This window comes from Catharus ustulatus, chromosome 4 (genome assembly GCF_009819885.2).
Source record: "Catharus ustulatus isolate bCatUst1 chromosome 4, bCatUst1.pri.v2, whole genome shotgun sequence".
NCBI classification, from domain to species: domain Eukaryota; kingdom Metazoa; phylum Chordata; class Aves; order Passeriformes; family Turdidae; genus Catharus; species Catharus ustulatus.
The window spans coordinates 38,303,016-38,321,253 of NC_046224.1; the positions used below are offsets into that span (position 1 = coordinate 38,303,016).

The 18,238-nt window shown below is 39.3% G+C and overlaps 1 protein-coding gene across 2 annotated transcripts in view; it reads left to right on the forward strand.

Moving 5' to 3' along the window:
- Nucleotides 1-17,498, forward strand: part of UHRF1BP1L (UHRF1 binding protein 1 like) — a 53,374-nt gene extending 35,876 nt beyond the window's left edge. For both annotated transcript variants that reach the window (XM_033057570.1, XM_033057569.1), the window contains 8 exons: nt 1,979-3,477; nt 3,926-4,101; nt 5,399-5,535; nt 6,238-6,388; nt 11,221-11,477; nt 13,581-13,689; nt 14,581-14,750; nt 15,461-17,498. In XM_033057570.1, the coding sequence (XP_032913461.1) occupies nt 1,979-3,477; nt 3,926-4,101; nt 5,399-5,535; nt 6,238-6,388; nt 11,221-11,477; nt 13,581-13,689; nt 14,581-14,750; nt 15,461-15,586 (2,625 nt within the window). In that variant the 3' untranslated portion in view covers nt 15,587-17,498. The remainder of the gene's footprint in view (nt 1-1,978; nt 3,478-3,925; nt 4,102-5,398; nt 5,536-6,237; nt 6,389-11,220; nt 11,478-13,580; nt 13,690-14,580; nt 14,751-15,460) is intronic.
- Nucleotides 17,499-18,238: the final 740 nt, after the last annotated feature.

Genomic DNA, 18,238 nt, shown 5'->3' on the forward strand with positions numbered 1-18,238 from the left:
AAGCCAAGCTGGAGCCCGGCCGGCCCCGGCTGAGGTGGGAAAGCCTGGCAGAGGCGGGGCCAGCAGTGTCGGGGGCGGGCGGCAGAGCCTGAGCCAGCAGGGCGGGGGAGCCCGGGAGAACTGGGGCTAGCAGCGCAGGGGAGCATGGCAGAAGCAGGAAGGCCGGCGGGTGGGGCTGCCTGGCAGCGGGGGAAGCCCAGCATAATCGGGGCCAGCAGCGTGGGGGAGCCCGGCGGTGCGGGGGCCTGCAGTGCCGGCCAGGGCGAGGAAACGCGGCGGCGGTGCAGACGGGAGGGGGGGGCCGGCGAGCCTGGCGGCGGCGGCGGCAGCCCTGCCGGCGGGGCGAGCGAAAGCGGCGCTCGCGAAAGCGCCGCCGCGAGCCGCGAACCGCGAGCCGCGAAAGCGCCGCCGCGAACCGCGAGCCGCGAACCGCGAGCCGCGAACCGCGAACCGCGAGCCGCGAACCGCGAGCCGCGAACCGCGAGCCGCGAACCGCGAGCCGCGAACCGCGAGCCGCGAAAGCGCCGCCGCGAACCGCGAGCCGCGAACCGCGAGCCGCGAAAGCGCCGCCGCGAACCGCGAGCCGCGAACCGCGAGCCGCGAACCGCGAGCCGCGAACCGCGAGCCGCGAACCGCGAGCCGCGAACCGCGAGCCGCGAGCCGCGAGCCGCGAACGCGCCGCCGCGAACCGCGAGCCGCGAACCGCGAGCCGCGAAAGCGCCGCCGCGAACCGCGAGCCGCGAGCCGCGAGCCGCGAGCCGCGAGCCGCGAGCCGCGAGCCGCGAACCGCGAGCCGCGAACCGCGAGCCGCGAACCGCGAGCCGCGAAAGCGCCGCGGGGCGGGCGCGGCGCTCGCGAGGCGCGGCGCGGGGCGAGCGAAAGCGGCAGCGGGGCGGACGGCGAGCCCGGCGGCGGCAGCCCTGCCAGCCGGGCGAGCGAACGCGGCAGCGGGGCGGTGCTGACGGGAGAGGGGGGCCAGCGAGCCCGGCGGCGGCGGCAGCACCACCCGGCCAGCCCCGCCGAGCCGTGGCGCTGAGCTGGGCCACCCGGCCCCGTCGGCAACCATGAGCGGGCCGAGCCTTCCTGGCCCCGCCCCGAGCCAGTAAAGCCCGCTATGCCGCGATCCTGTTACTAATTGGCCAATTTGTGAAAGCTGCGCACGGATTCTCGCGACGAACGAAAGTGCGGCTAATATTCGGGGTGCGGCTTATCTATTGACAAAGACAGCAACATTGTCGAGGCACCGGGGGTGCGGCTTATAATCCGTGCGGCTTGTATTCGTGAAACTACTGTAATATTCAGGATTTGGCATAAAATATGTTTATTTTAAAATGTGCACTAAAAATATGAAAGTTAAATAGTGTCCTGAACTATTTTATTGTTCTTTAGGAGTGGAAGTATATTATTATTTTCCAGATGAAACAAATGTATTATGAATATCAGATAATTGTCAAAAATACCTGATCTGTATTCTGCAATGTTAGAATATTAGTTGCATTAGCACATCTCACTGTTTGCTTGTATCTTAATATAGAAATAAAATACTGTACTACTTAGTATGGTGAAAAACCTATCAGACATGCCAGATTGAACTCCAAATTATAATTCTCTGTTTTTCAAAGCTGTAAGTTTTGGAAACACTTGAAGAAACATTCTACCAAGCTGCTTGAGTGGAAGAAATGAGCCACTTCAGCCTAATATAGCTGAACTAAATTTAAGATTTTCAGATAAGAAAAGCCTGAGACCCTTATGTTTTTGTGCAAATATTGATGCCACAGCATCCTTCTTAAAAATGAAAGAGAACATAAATCATAGTCTGTGAGCCCAATTTATCCCTGTTCTGTGTCACTGTACTTGATTTCTCATAAAACTATAATTATATTCCTTTATATCAGCTGTCATAACTATTCTTTTGTTTCTTTAATTGCATACCTTCTTATATCTTTTTAACTAGTAAAAATGTATTTCTCCCTTGCAGATCATCATCCCATTTGAAAACAAACCTGAAATTCATAAAGATCAACCTCGTGCACTTTCCATTCAAAGTTCAGAGATGATTGCTACGAATACCAGATGCTCACCAAACTGCAGACACTCAGATCTAGAAGCTTTGTTTCAGAACTTCAAGGACTCTGAATTTTTCAGTAGAACTTTCACCACTTTTCCTAAGTCCCCAAAAAATTTTAATCTTTTGCATTCAATCTTCCAGAGACATGCTCATGAACAAGATACCAAAATGCATGATGTTTATAAAGGTTATATCATCCCAGAATTGAATAAATATGCGTTAAAGACATCTGCAGCTACTGATGTTTGGGCCATGCATTTTTCCCAGTTTTGGATAGATTATGAAGGAACAAAAAGTGGGAAAGGTCGGCCAATAAACTTTGTGGACTCTTTCCCCCTTTCACTTTGGATTTGCCAGCCAATAAGATTTGCAAAGTCACAAAAAGAGCTTGTGTCCCATAATCAGACAGCCTTCAACATTCCAAAAAGTGAATCTAGCGATCTGTCTAGTAGATTGCAACGTAAGAAACTTTTAAAGGAGTATTATAGCAGTGAGATGGAGCCCTCAACCAATGGCATTCAAATGTCTGAGACTTCAGGAGTGCTTTCTGAAAGCTCTTCCTCTGATGCAGATGTACATGTTCTTGTCCATGTTCAAAAACATGTAAGCGTGCAGATCAATCACTACCAGTACCTTTTTTTGCTGTTTCTCCATGAATCTCTTGTGTTGCTTCTGGAAAACTTAAGGAAGGACGTAGAGGCAGTGACAGGAAAACCTGCAAAGCAAACAGATATCTGCATTGGGATTCTACTGAAAAGTGCAGAAGTAGCCTTACTGCTCCATCCAGTGACTCAGGGAAACCCTCGTAAGTCTCCTGTTGAGAAAGAAGGAAGTCCCGTGGCATCCGAACTCTCCCCTGTGGGAAATGGGGAAACTCTCACTTCAGAGAGTAAATTAGTTGGTAGTAAGATAGTGGAAGCTGGTATTACTAATTTTGGTTATGTAAATGACTGCAAGCCTGTGAATGCTGAAGTTAATAAAGGAATTTTAATAGATCCTCTTTTGTTTAAATCAGACAGTAATACGGATTTTCAGAAAACAATGTCATTTTCCGATGATGCATCAGATAAGGGTTTGGGAGATACAAGTGAAGGAGGAAGCAGTGGACTTTTTAGTAGAAGTGATTCAGAAGAGGTCTGCGGACCTCTAAGTGAGAAAAGTAGTTTGAATCCTAGGGATTTGGTGTCCTTTCTAAATAAGAGAGAAGATTCTACTGAATTTTTCATTGATAAAGAGGATGACAGAAACATATTCTCAAATAAGTTAAATGAACAGGAAGGCACAACTGAAGGCTGTCCTAACCAAGTCGCTGACTTGGAAACAGAAACTGCCTTAGAATCTGAAGAGCTTGAAATCAACAAAGACAAAGTGACTTCAGTTAAAATGTTTGCATCCCAGTCTTCTTCAAGGTATAGAAGATTTAATATTAAATCAGTTTTCCTACTCTTTGAAAGTATTTAGCAATCCTGTTGGCCACAGACTTCTAGAACTTTTAGCAGTCAGGAAGGGAACATCTTTAAGAGTTGGACTCGATGATCCTTCCAGCTCAGGCTGTTCTGTGATTCTGTGTTCTAGTAGATGGAAATATTTAAAGTATGTAAGAAGTTATGCAGTATCCAGCATTCAGTGGAAGTTAAAATGAAGTGTTAATTAATCGATTTAAATTATTTACTTTTAGTTTAAATGTTAGGAAATATGTATTAAGGGCAGTATTGACATAAATACCTCTTCTTGTCAAAGGATTAGTGAATAATTAGATTTTTTCTATCTTGTTTGATTTAGAGGAATTTTTTAAAGTAACTTCTGTGTATTATTTAATTTAAATAATCATTTCCTCATATCTTTATATTTTAAAAGTGCTAAGCCTAAGGAACGCTGCTCGTCCAACCTCCCTGCATTCTCTGTTTCTTACAAAAACATGAAGAGAAGTCCTTCACAAGTCTCTCTGGATACCATCTCTATTGATAGTATGATGTTAGAGGATCATTTGATAGAGAGTGATGGAAGTGATAGTCAAAGCTTTTTGGAGAAAGGTAAGTAGATTTAACAAAATATTTTTAAGCGATACATGAAAATGTTGTTTCTTATTAAAGTCATGCTGTAAAGGATTCTAGTCCAGCAAATCCTGGGTACTTTACAAGACTACTTTTGTTACCTTCACCAGTAATACCGAGTGTATTCATCATATATCATTTCAAGGGAAAGCAATAACGTGCACTGCTTCAACAGCACTACTTAATTTTAACACTACTTAATTTTCCTCTCTTAAGGAAAATGCTCTTAAGAGCATTGAAGTTCTGTGTTGCAAATCTGAATTCAGCAGAATTTGTTTCTTGCCATGCTTAAAAACAACTGTTTAGCTGCAAGTCCTTACAGGTTGTAGTCTGAATCCGTGTTAAGCTTGAAATGGTAAAGAAGCTTTCATTTTATAAGTGGAAGAAAGAGAAATGAGTTTTCACTAATGCTCACCATGCTAAGGAAGAGAGGTTTGGTAGTCTCCTTGCAGCTCATCCCTTAAGGAATAGTTCCCAGCTATTGACTGTCTAATAGCAGATATTTGTCCAGTTTTTGCTCATCTGTGCATATACTGATGAAATAATTTTCCCATGTCACAACATAGAGTAAGAAGACCTTGTTGCTACCTCTTTTCTGATAATTCTAATTTGCATAAAGACTATTTTTTTCTGTAGTATTTCTCTTCAGTCTAGAGCAATAATGAGAAGACTGCTTCACTTGCAAGCCTCTTATATATTTGAATTGTAGGAGTATTCCTGCATGTGCTTATGGGGGAGTATGCCATAAAATACATTTTCCATTTTAAATTACCTTTATATGTCTTTTTAGCTTGTTAAACAATATTTAACTGCAGGTTAAGTATCTATGCTTTCCAGTTGTCAAGGAAACACTATCATGATTGCTGTAATGAAAATATATGTAGCTTACTTCTCTAAACATACAAGCATCTGCTCTAAAGGCACTGTGCAGTATTTTAGACACACAGCATGGAATTTTTTTTTCTGGCTGGATCGCATTTATTTTACTTGATTTGAAAGAGTAAAAAATGCCTTCACAATGCATGTAGAGTGCTGTTTTGGTTTTGTCATTATATCCTGCTTTAATTTTGATTAGCGTCTAGAACTTTGAACTCTCTGTAAGAGGAATGGATTTGGCAGTTCAATCGTCAACATTTGTTTAATAAGCCATTCAACTTACGTTAAAAAATGAGTTAATGTGTGCATACACTGAAAGACACTGACTATTCTTAATGTAGGAGTAATTCAGGTTATGCTGTGCTAACTTTGCATTTTTTCTGATATATATATATGGAAGGTATTACAGCCACCAACTATCAAAGCCCATCAGAAAATGTCCACGAAGGAGGCACAGTCATTGAAAATTGTGATGGGTCATCTCCAGATGCCATGAGTGCTGCTTCAGAAAATGCCCATGAGACTAGTGAAGAAATGGTAATATTATTGTATTCCATTAGAATACATGATTCCATAAATTAAAACTTAAACCAGAATTAAATCACCTCCTTTTAGAGGTGATTTTTCAAGTCATTAGAAAAATGAACCCAAAATAGTAGTAATGATGATGGGCACACATCTTCTGATACCAAAGCTGACTTAAAACTGACTTCTACTTCTTTTTTAAAAATATTGCCACCCAGTAAACAGAGAAAAAGGGCTGACTACTATGTAGATGGCCAAAGTGTAGTAGCCTATCCTAGCTTTTTAACCTGGTCTGATTCAGCACTGCAAGTGCTTGGTTGTGCTTATGAGATGCATAATGTTGAATGCAGTTGTAGGTAATGTCAGATACCTGACATTTTAGGTATCACATAGGTCATGTGCTTTTCTGCCAGAGTAAACAAACTACCTCACTTCCATGGCTCTTCTAGCCAGTTCTGAATTGGTGTCAGTGGGGTATAAATTCAAGTGTCTGTCTTTGGATAGGCTGTTGATCTATCCATTATAAAGCCAATGTGTACAAAAAGAAAAAAAGAAAAAATGAGAAAACTTTGTGCTTCTCTGTGGTTAAGGGTTTTGGATACAAAGAGTTGTTTTATTTTTGTGATGGAAAAGATTTAGACATACCTTACAAACAATAATCACTGTAACTTCATTTTATAATCTTATACTGTTTTATCTGGGTTTTGTTGACAGATGTCTGTTGTGGTTTTTCAAGTATTTGGTGTTAATGGTGAAATTGACATCAGGGGAGAAGACACAGAAATATGCTTACAGGTCAATCAAGTGATACCAAACCAACTGGGAAATATTGGTGTTCGACAATATCTGTGCAACAGAACTGTTGGTAAGAACTAACAATTCAGTGGGGTGAAATTGGAGCTGGAAACATTTGCTCTAAGTAAACAAAAATGCAAACAAAATTTTATGTTAGACTAGCATCCCTTTTATGCTAGTTTAGAACTCTGATTTTTTTTCTTCATTGCCATAGAGTAAAAAGAAAGAATAAATACAGTAATTTCACGATTATAAGCCGCACCATTTTGACTAAAATTTTGGTCCAAACCCAAAGTGCGGCTTATAATCAGGTGCGGCTTATATACGGACAAAGAACGAAAAGTTGCTGTTTTAGTTTGGAGGACAGGTGTCTGCTGAGAAAGGCAGGAGCTTCTCTTTGAAATGGAGAATGTAAACCCCCTCCCTCCAAATTGTTATAATTTTGAAATCAAGGGGCTTTCAGGCAAAAATATGGGAATTAGGAATAACAGTTCTTTTCTAGGGAAATTAAAATAGAAATACAGTACTACAAAGAAACAAACTCCAAACGTTGACAAAGTCAGAGTACAACCTGACACCCCGTCAGGCAGGGTGTTGGTAGCAGTCCCATTAAATGGTGGCTGCATCCTCCTGCAGTGACAGATGTGATTCAGTTGGAGCAGTGCTCCTGTAGAAGGTGCAGTTTCCCTCCGGAGGTCCAGTGGTGATGTGGAGAAATTCGGTTTTCTTCTGGAGTCCAGTGGAGAAAGGGGCTCCCTTAGTGTCCCAAAACCTCTGTTTTTATCTTGGTAAGAAATGTTGGGCTCTTCCCCCTGGCTGGAGCAACTTGCAATGAGATGCAGTAATTTTATCAGTTCCACAGTGGAACTCAATGGGCCATTAGCAGAAAATGACTCGCTGGAGGAAGGATGGGTTGTGAAAAGATAAAGAACAATGCCCCACCTGGTTTCAATGGATGGCCCATTAGCAGAATATCTGCCGTTGAGATAAGGATCACTGCCCCCACCCTCAACAGATGGTGATAGAATAGACACCTTTTATCACACTCTGTATTGTAATGTGCGGCTTATAATCAGATGCGGCTTATGTATGGACAAAGAATGAAAAGTTGCTGGCACCTGGAAGTGCGGCTTATACTCAGTGCGGCTTATAATCGTGAAATTACTGTAAATGGTACTCTGTATTATCATGTGGTAAAAAGGTACATTGCCTTGAATTCTGGTCATTAGTTTGCTTTTCTGAAAGTGAAGTAAGCTGCATTATATGCTGGTTTTGGCTGGGATAGAATTAATTGTCTTCATAGTGACTGGTATGGGGCTATGCTTTTGGGTTTTGTTATCCCTATTAAACTGTCTTTGTCTTAAGTCACGATTTTTCTGGCTTTTACTGTTCCAGTACTCTCCTCCATGGTGGGGAGTGAGTAGGAGGCTGCATGGGGCCTGGCTGCTGGCGAGGGGGAGCCATGACACATTGCATTGTTAGTGTTGGTGAAGATGGAACTCCTTTATGACTCTAACAGTACTTTGCTTAATGTACCTTCCTTTGAAGGAATGGCTGTTTTGTTTTCAAGATCAGTTTCTCTAGATTAAATGACACAAACAGTTTAACCAGCCTTATGGTTTAAGAAAATTTTAAAAATTTCCTCTGACAGGAAATATGAGCTTTAAAGAAGTTTGGGTTGGGTTTTTTGTTTGTTTTGGTTTTATGGGGGTTTTGTTGGTTGGTTGTTTTTTTGTTTTTTTAAACTTAATACTAAGAGTGTAGTTTCATGCCAAATATTTGCACAGCTAGATCAACCAGTGTCTTGTCAGAGCTGTTCTTGGGCATGAGTACAATATATACATTCTTTGCTGGAAAACTGAGTTCTTATGGACGATATATTTTCATTGGCATGATGTATTGGCATGGCAGCTCATGTCACAGTCTGCTTTGCTCCCCTCTGCCAGCCTTCTACATGGATTGCTGGATGTAAGCTCTGTTGCACTGTAGGGTTTTTGGGGCAGATCCCTGACACACCTGCTTCTGGTTCAGCTCCTTTCCCAGCAAATTGCTGCAGCAGCTGTTGGCTGCCATTTTTTTTTATGCCAACCTTCTATCAGCATGGCTTTTGTTCAGGAGGTGGTTCGGCTTCAGAGGTGGTATAACCTCTGATCCCTGGCTAAAAATCCCATTTACTGTTAAGCTGAGCCACTGCCAGCAGCTGCCAACTGAGCAGCTGTTGCACAATGTGGTTTTGAAGCATCTGAAGGCTAGGAGAAGGTCCAGCAGGGAGGACTCATGGCTGACCTTCTGTTCATACAGCAGGCAAATTGATGTCTGGTTATCTGCCATATCCTCTGTAAAAGCCAGAGGGAGTAAATAACATGAACATGCCACCTTCCTGCTCTTGTGTGTATCTACAACTTGGACCTCTCATAATAATAATGCTGATAATGACAGGCTTGTGCACTGTCTAATTACTTTGTGCATACATAGGATATAACGTGATTGGAATCTCCAAGTACTTCCAGTTCATATCTCTTCCTTTCTCTTTCTGATGGGTACCGGAATGGGTGAGCCAACAACACTTTTTTTGGTTTTCTATGCATTGCTGGTCACTCCTGTTCTGTAATGTACATCTTCTCTCCACTGATCTTTTCTCTCCACTGTGATTTCTGTGTCAGGAATCTTCTGCAGCTGCTGCTGCTCCCCATGTCCCATATTCATTTCTATTAGAACAAGAATAGAAAAAGGTTGGAAAAATCTTGAGAATCAGATCAAAAGAGACTGTTTAAAAGAGTTAACGGTAACAAAATATAACTAAAAGAACAGGTGAGCAAATGTATACGATAATATCCCAATAAAAGCAACCTCCCTCTTCAACACCTTTAATAAAACCTTCCCAAGGGCTGCATTAACAATTGAGATCAGTCACCTGAGGAACCATGCAACACAGTGAATACTCGAGTTATAATTATAGGCTACAAAGTGATCTGGATGAAAATAGCCATTTAAAATCTACTATACTGCTAATGTAGTAAATGCAAAAAGGGAAGAATGTGGCTAAAAGCTGGGCTAAGTTGAGAGCTACATGGCAGCTGTGCAATTCCCTGTAGGGCTTGATGTAGGACTGCAACTTTATCTGGTCTGGCCTAGCAGCAAAACCAAAAGAAGGCAGGATGGAGTATGGCAGAGGTATTGTGGGAGGGCTGTGCTTTTACTGAGATCTTACCATGCTAAAAATGCTTGTGAGAAAGCAACAGCAGTTCACAGCAGCTTCCAAATTTTTGAACGCATTTTTTATTCCATCTTCCCTTGAGGTTGCCCCTTTCAGGTATCAAGATAACTAAAATTGACTCAAGGCTGAGACTGAATTTGTGGTCTTTTCCTCTGCTATTTTTCTGTACTTTGGATCCTTCCAGCATTGATGCAGGCACTCTTTTCAGATACAGAAATACTCAGGGCAGCTACTGCTTATTTCTTTATCTGTATGTGTGGGAAGTGTGTGGATCCTTAAAGGAAATGAAGTTTCTTGAACCAGTTGCAGAGTGTCATTGAACAGAGTGATCATTGTTCTGTCTGGAGACTGTCCCTTCTTCTGGGCTGCCAGTAGTTTATTCACTTCTGTCTGGACTGAGCCTAAAAAGATGGTTGATATTTGCAGTATGGTTTTGGTTGGTTGCTTGGTTTTTGGGGTGAGTTTTCATGGGGAAGAGGAATATGAGATTTAGCACTTCTTGAACTTTGGAAAGATTGAAGAATGGAGTCATGGCTGTTGGTGTTGTGGAAACCTCTGTTCACAGAGGTAAGAAAGGGAGAGGTTCACACCAGAGGCTGAAGATTCTCATGTTCATCTTGCCATTGGTCTTTGTCGGCCCACATCAACAGTGCATCCATCTACTCTGACTCTAGTGCCAGTAGATAAGTGCACAAGTCCTGACTGCTGCTGTGGCAGGTCATCCATGAACTAGCACACTACAGGAAGAACCCAATAAATGTACAAATAGGAAAGCAAATCAATTACATTGTCAGGCTGCTGTAGCTCTAGGCAGTATCTGTTGCATGATGAATTGACATAATTCAGTTAATTTCTCTTGAGTTGCTTTCTTGAGGTATCTTTCAAGTTTCAATGCTTGTTTTTTCTGTAGTTACTGTGCTTGTGCTTCTTGTTATAGAGATAATTTCTGTAGGTCAGCCATCATATTGATGAGATGACTTGAGAATCCCATGGGGTAACTATTTTGTACAAGAAATGAATACTGCTAATGGATTATGCACCCCCACCCAACCATCTGGTTACCTTAAATTTTTATTTTAGTTTACTTTAGTTTAGTTTAGTTTATTGTGTTTTTTAGAAATTTTTAAGTTGAATGTTGCAATTGTCCTTACTGATTAAAGATACTGAAATTCGCAAGAAAGGGCCAGAGTATTTTTAACGTTCAAGTCTATTGCCACTCAAGTAATGCATATGTGGTCATACTCCCTATCTTACTGCATTGCTGCTTAGGGTTCCTAAGTCAGGAAGTTCAACCTTTCCAAGAAAATACCTGCTCTCCTGAGAGAACGAAGTGACTTTAATATTTTTTCTGAATTGAAAAGTATGCAAAATAATTGGTTTTCCATCATCAAGGCACCAAGGAAACACAAATTCTTTTTTTCAGATGTTGATACTTCTGCACTGTCCTTTCTCTTGTCATAGTGAGGTACTAACCCTTATATGTACTCTTTATTTTTGTACTTTGAAGTGATATACTTAGAAATTTGCTCTGAAGTTCTGTATTTGCAACACTGCCTTTTATGAATAATAACTCTATGGTACTTTTTGGAACATCAGTTGGACAATAGAGGTGAAATAATTACATCCTAATTGATATATTGTACATTGCAAAATTTTAATGCCAATTTTTTTTCTTTTTGCAACAGGTTCTGACTGTAAATCTGTGGCTGGACCTGTTAATTCATCACCTGAGATTAGTCTGAGATGGGAAAGCGGGCCTAGTGCTGTTGTACATTCCCTGCTAGCTGTAAAAAATGGGTTTCTTCAGTGTCATGTGGAGAACTTCAGTGCTGAATTTCTAACATCTTCTCTCACAAACATTCAGCATTTTCTAGAAGATGAAACTGTCGCAGAAGTGATGCCTATGAAGATAAAAGTTTCTAATGCAAGGATTAATTTAAAAGTATGTTAACAATGAGATACTTGGCTCCTCTAAAAAAAATTGTGTTCTTGTTTCTTTGATGATAAACTACTAATCTGGATACAGTGAACTTCAAAGAAACTGCTGTCATACTCTGAAAGGTCTTGAGATAACACTAAAACAATTTAAAATCCATAGATTTGGTTAGTTCTGTGGTATGCCTAGAGGGGAATTATCTGCATGACCAAGCTGTTTGTATGAATTAATTTCCCTCCTCTCCCAAATCTTTCTTTTAGATTGTCTGGGAATTTTATACATAAGGCAGATTAAGCTTCTAAAGGCACAATGTGGGTTTTTCTGGTTGGGCTTTTTTGCTTAGCAAAGGATATGGTTTTCTAACTACAAATCATCAATTTTAAAGGTTATTTCTCTCTCCTAGTTGGAGGATAGTTCTTGCAATGAAAGTTCTGTACAAAATAAGGAAAAAGGTTATTGAATTCAAGTACCAACCACTTGAACACTGTTTCTTACAACCCAAATTTCATGTTCTGCTCTAACAGAAACAGATACTAAACAACACAAGCATTTTTCAGCGCCATATTTTAAAATAGTAACATTAAAAGGATACTTCAGCTTAAGTCTCCTAGGGGACTTTCTTTCAGACATGTAAAGAAGATGAATTCTGTGCTGCACAACCACTGAATATCAAGATAAGGACACTTTTTTGGGGGGTGTAGAACAACAGAAAAACAAACAAACATAAAGATAATTATTACATTGCATTGGACAGTACAAACTTTGAACAAGGTGAGGATTGAAAGAGCAGCTCCAGTTCTACATCTGGGGCTAAGGTCTTGATTCTGCCAAGATCATTATTGACTGGAAAGGTAATTGTCTTGTGTTTTACTCAAAATGCAACAGTATTCCTTCCCTCAGTGATAAAGCTCTTCCATCCCCTGAGGATCTTTGGGTACTCTTTTAGAGTTGTTCCTCCTCTACAGGATTAGCATTAGCATTTTCTGTAAGAGCTGTGGATCTGTTCGTCAGATTTCAGTGAATCACAAACACAAATGCCCAAATGCAAAAAGTAAAGTCTTTAAATTTAGTCATTTGCATTTAAAACCAGGATTGTGCTGGTTTATTGGCAAGAAGGCAGACTTAAGCACAACGTTCTTGAGAAAGCAGCTGCTTGAGATGGGGAATGTACAATAATAAACTGGCAACAAGATTCTGCTTGGCAGCAAAAGCGCCAAAGTGCTCACTCAGCAGTGCACACAAGTCATGATGAAGTTACTCATGATGGTTGACAAACTGTGAATTTGACTTAGAGGTGATTAATTTCTGTAGAGTTGTTGGGTATTACAGAGTGAGAAGATATGGTTCAAATGTGTGCTTCATTGCCTATTCAATGCAGTATGTTCTTTTATTTCTTCTGCATGAGACTTGATGCAATGTGTTTCATGGCAAGGAAGGAATTTAAGAAAGATTATTTTATTGTTTGCATTTTAAGAAACTTTGAAAGCTATGTCTCAACAGCTTTTTTGGTACATGTTTGATGCTGATATGTATAGTTTCTGATTATACTGGCTGCGTTATTCTGTTAGGGATAATGAACTATAAAGACTTCCAGGGGAGACCCCAAAGAAGTAATTTGTGAAGTTTTTTGTTCTGTTAAATAAAGTAGTATAACTAAACTGCAGCTGGTCTCATCCCAAACTAAATTCTGAAAAGACAAAATCTGCTCAAGAATGATAGCTGTACCCGTTCAGTCTTCAAATAGTTCAAGGGAAAATCAGATACTATATAGCACAGTCTTCTTATCTGTGACTCAGAGAGCTCCTGAGCTAACAAATGTCTTGAGTTGGGGTATAATCTTATTGAGATGTCTGTAAAAACACTTTGAAGTATTTTAGTAGAACTATATATTGAGTTCAGCAGACTTACTCCAGAGATAATTTTGAGCTTTTAATGCGATTCCTGGGGGAAAAAAAATGGAGCCAAAGTTTAGTGGAGATACCATTAGAAAATTCTGCTCTGAAACATTCTCTTTCAAGTTTCATTAAATCCACTTATGTTTAAATAAGCATCCTAATGATCTATTTTGATTTCCTTGTAAACTGATTTTTTATTATGTGTATTTTTTAGGATGACAGTCCACGTGAAAATCTTAAGGCATCTGAGCTGGTACCCATAAAACTGCATATTGACATACTCTGGATAGAAAGAAATGATGATGGCACTTTTCTCATTAGAGGTTTGTATGTTCCTGCACCTTGATATCTCAATTCTATAATCCTGTTGTTTTTTCCTTTATGCATATATGTGACTAATTATGAAAAGATAATGGATGATAATTTGTGTAAACTGTATTGCCATATGCCATAATTCTAAGTATAGTCACCTTTTTGAGTAGTGTATTGGCTGTGATAACCCACAGCTGAATCAACCTGGGAGAAATAAAAATATGCTTATAATGTCATCAGGATATGCTTCATCAGTGTATATCACTTCATAATGATAAGTTTATGGTTCCTTTTTTGCTACATAGCAAACAAAAAAAAAATTGCCTTTCTTTACAGATTACCAAGGTGGTTACCATCTTTGGTGTCTTGTGTTGCAGGTAGTAGTAGAAACTACGTTAAACCATGACCCTGACTTCTTTCCTTGATGTGCAACAGTATATTTTAACAGATGTTATAGTGCACTTCAGTTACAAATGCTAGAAGGTTTCTTTAATGCCAAGTAATTAGTTATTTTCTAATTTAAAAACTTGATTCTGCAGGTTTATCTCACTATGTCTTTAAATATAAATGCAGTCTTCGAGAGACCTGGAGACAGTATATTAAGAGCAATATTAATAGTTCTAAAATTTCTGATTATTCAGCATATTCTGTGGTGATGATACAGGTTGGTATAAAAATGTGTGTATTTTCTTCAGGCTGGAAGTTACATATGGCTTCTTTCTTCCTCTAAAAGTTAAGAGTTTTAATTAAATTTTATTCTTAAATTTGATTTTGAGAGGCAAATATCAATGTACTTAATATTTTAAGTATATTTGTGTTAGGTGGGTTTAATTTTGTACTGATAAGAATAAAGCTTAAAATTTTTTTTGACAAAACCCCTGCACACCATTTCTGTAATACAGACAATCAAAAAGTAAATGATGTGTCAAAGATGAAGGATACAAGTGGTACATTGCAGCAAGCAGTGGGATCTGTTGAACGTAAAACACAGGACCAAGCCACACAAACTACTTGGGAATCACCCAGATCTTCTAAATCAAGCAGGGATTCATCTGACTTCCTTAAAAATGAGGTATTAAAGATTCATTTTGACTTCATCTTGCCCCCTCACAGTTATGTTACAATCATTATTAATCATAATTGTAAAGCTATCTGGGGGTTGGCCTGTGATACACTTCTGTTTAGAAATCTGTTTGAGATGGAAAATATGGATTGTGGATATTATAGTGTGGTTCAGCAATTTTATAATGCTTCCTAAATAGTGTAATAATGCACAGCACTTTTCCTTTACATCAGAGGGAGGTTTATAAGGAAGTTTTCTTCTCCCCATCTCCCTCATTCCTGTACAACACAATTGTCAAAGACAAGGGACTAGGCTGTTTGGTCAGACCCATACTGATCTATCAGTCATACCCAGAATGGATGATGACAGAACCCACACATGAATTTGTTTTTCTCACTGGGTAAGAATGTGTTCCTAGAGCTCAGAATCTTGTGTCATTTCCATTCACTCCAGAATGGAAATGGCATAGCTGAAACACTGGCTATCCCACCTTTTGAGCTAATTGTATCAACTCTCTCCATATTCTACACTCAGTGAGAATCAGTTGCAATTGACTCAGTCTCAGCAAACCTCTGCCCAGCAATGAATGGTATTTTAACCATATTATGCCATATAACCATATTATACTAGCATTTGGTATTTTAAAAGTTACTGTAATGGAAAAAGTTGTCAGTATGGAGTTATACTAATAGCTTTCTTTTCTAACCCAATAATTTCAGCTTATTGAAGAAAATGAATGTCTCAAACAGGAACTAGCCAAAGCCAAAATGGCTCTTGCTGAAGTCCAAATGGAAAAAGATGCCCTGCTTCATCGCATGAAGAAGATGAATGTTGATCATCAGTAGGACAGTGTTCTGTTGGTGCTAAGCATCATAACTGCAGGTGGTGGTGGCACCTAAAATACTGTCTGCAAATCACTTGAAAATTTTGGGGTTTTTTTGCTTACAAAGTTTTCTCATTACAAAAAAAAAGTTTGTGAACCAGGGACTATTCTGAAATTATCATTAAACATTGTTACTTTTCTCAGCCCATTTTAAACTGAAATGACTTTGAAAAAATCAGTTTATACTGTACTTTATTAATTTACTGAGGAAAAAAATAATATCATCTACTTTTAATATGATCAAAGGAAATGTTATTTTTAAAATGTTTTCTGAAAAGTGGATGGTTCAGCAATGAAAGAAGGTGCCTGGGTACATAACAAAGTCTACGTCCCTTGCCTCACTAGCAAGATGTATCTCTCTTTCTAAGGTTATGTTTGTTTGTTTGTTTGTTGCCAGAAGATGTCAATACAAGAGGTTACATTTGCACTATGATGATGCAGGCTAGATCCTCTAGAATAGTATAACTTCTTAAAATTAAAACACCAGCCCTAAACTGGCCCTACATTCAGTGTAATTTGCCCCGAGAGGATTTTAAGTATAATCCTCTGGTGCTATAGAGCTCCATATATCCTTCCCATATGCACTCCTAAAATAAAACAGTAAATGCTGGAGAATTTAAATAAGAGGGCATACTATTGGACTTTCCTTCTGTAAGAAGGTCCACTGTATCTGTATAACTGATGTAATTTAGACATTTACACTTTATTTTTCCTTTCTCTGTGAAGAGGATATAGCCCTGATATAGGATCTGGCCCTTTGTGACAGGTGAGCTTTGAGCCATTTTGCATGCATGTCTGATACCTGCACAACTCACCAGACATGCCCAAGGATTTGGTTCAGTGTATTTAAATTAGTAATGTCAGTCTTGTGAGGGAGAAAAATCCTACTGGGTTTTATTAGTTGTATATTGCTTTTTTTTTGGATAAAAAAGCTGTAGAGAATCACTTAATTACCCAATGAAATTGTGAGATTACATGAAATGTAATTATACAGTTTAAATTATGGGTGATTTGTACAAACTGAACAATAATTTTCAGCTAAAAAAACTGGTACAGATGAAAAAGTAAAAAAGCACAACACTGTAAAATAGAGACTATAAGAGTGTGCTTCTAAACAATTTAGGAAACAACGTACAAAACCATATATGCCTGTAAGAGATTGTCTTTGCTGGAAGTAAAACTGACTGAATAATTTAACTAGTGACCTTGAATCTGACAAATGCAAATCTTTTAATTGCTACCACAATTGTTTCTGCTCCATGGGATGTTGGAGGGAAGTTCTGTTTGTAGATAAGCAAACAAATCTCAAAAAGTATTTAGTATCCTGTGGTTTGACTTTGCGTATTCAGGTTGTCAAACCAGTTTTAATTAAAATGGTTCTCATTAAAACCTTTTGGAGGACATATAATTTGGACTGCTGGAAATAGTTATTGAAAGTGTAGATTTAAATCAAGAACTCTGCGGAAGAACTGGTTCAGGCACTGTTTTAAAGCATCCTGTATGAAACCCTAGTTGAAACTCTTCTTAATGCCCATGGAAATTTTTATTTTATTATTCTGAATTAGATGAAAAAATATACACACACTGTTTCTATTAGAGAAATTAAATACTTGTTTTTGAATAGTTACATAAGACAGTATTAAATATGAGTGGTGCAATTTCACATAAATATAATGTCAGATTCAGGGAAGGAGTTCTTCTTTGGTTTAACTCTGGTTGGTACTATTAAAGTAATTCTTCTTTGGTTTATCCTTGCCAAGATCTAGTTGGAATTACTCTGAAGAAGGAATGTATAGAGTGCTTAGTAGCATGTTGCTAGAATATTACATTGAGAATTATCTAATTTTTAAAAAGAAATAAATAGCAATATCAAATGCTTGGGTTTTTTTACTGCATAAACTAAAACTTGCTTGTTTTGAGAAAAATCAATTGCAAACCAAATCCAAAACAACAGCCCAAACCAGCCCTTCTCAGTACAGTTGTTGAAATTCAGAGTATCACTTCCTAGCACTTCACTATTACTGAATACATTTCTACTTCATGGCCATTGTACAGTAATGAACATCACATGTGGACAGTTCAGAGGAGATGGATGTGCTTGACAATACTGAGAGTGATAGTACTGGGTCATTCTGAAATGTGTTTTGCTATTGAAAAATACTGCAGAGGGAGAGTAAATTTATTCATGTTTGAAAGTACAAAGTTAAACTAAGCTCTAATAGGTTATACTAAACATAGTTATGAAAAGCCTCAGAATTAAAAAACAAAAACAAAAAAAAAGCTTAATTCATCCTCAAGGCTCTGCTGGTGTTCATAACCTCCTAGACAGGAAGTTTGTACTATCAGTAGAGCCTCTTGCTTTTATTCTGCAAAGATCTAAATGGAAGAATAGAAGATAGTTTGGAGAACTTCATTGTATACAGAAAACTGACTCCAGAAGTCCGGTCGGAAAACTATTACCATATTTTGTTTTACATGTTCTATGGAAATTTTAACTGGTCTACAGATTAGCTTAACACTGTTCATCTTGTTTGGAAATGCTGGTTTAATGTCTAATGGAGCTTTTACATCAGCTCACCTGTGCCCAGAGGGTGTGCCCTTTCCCCAGGTTGGG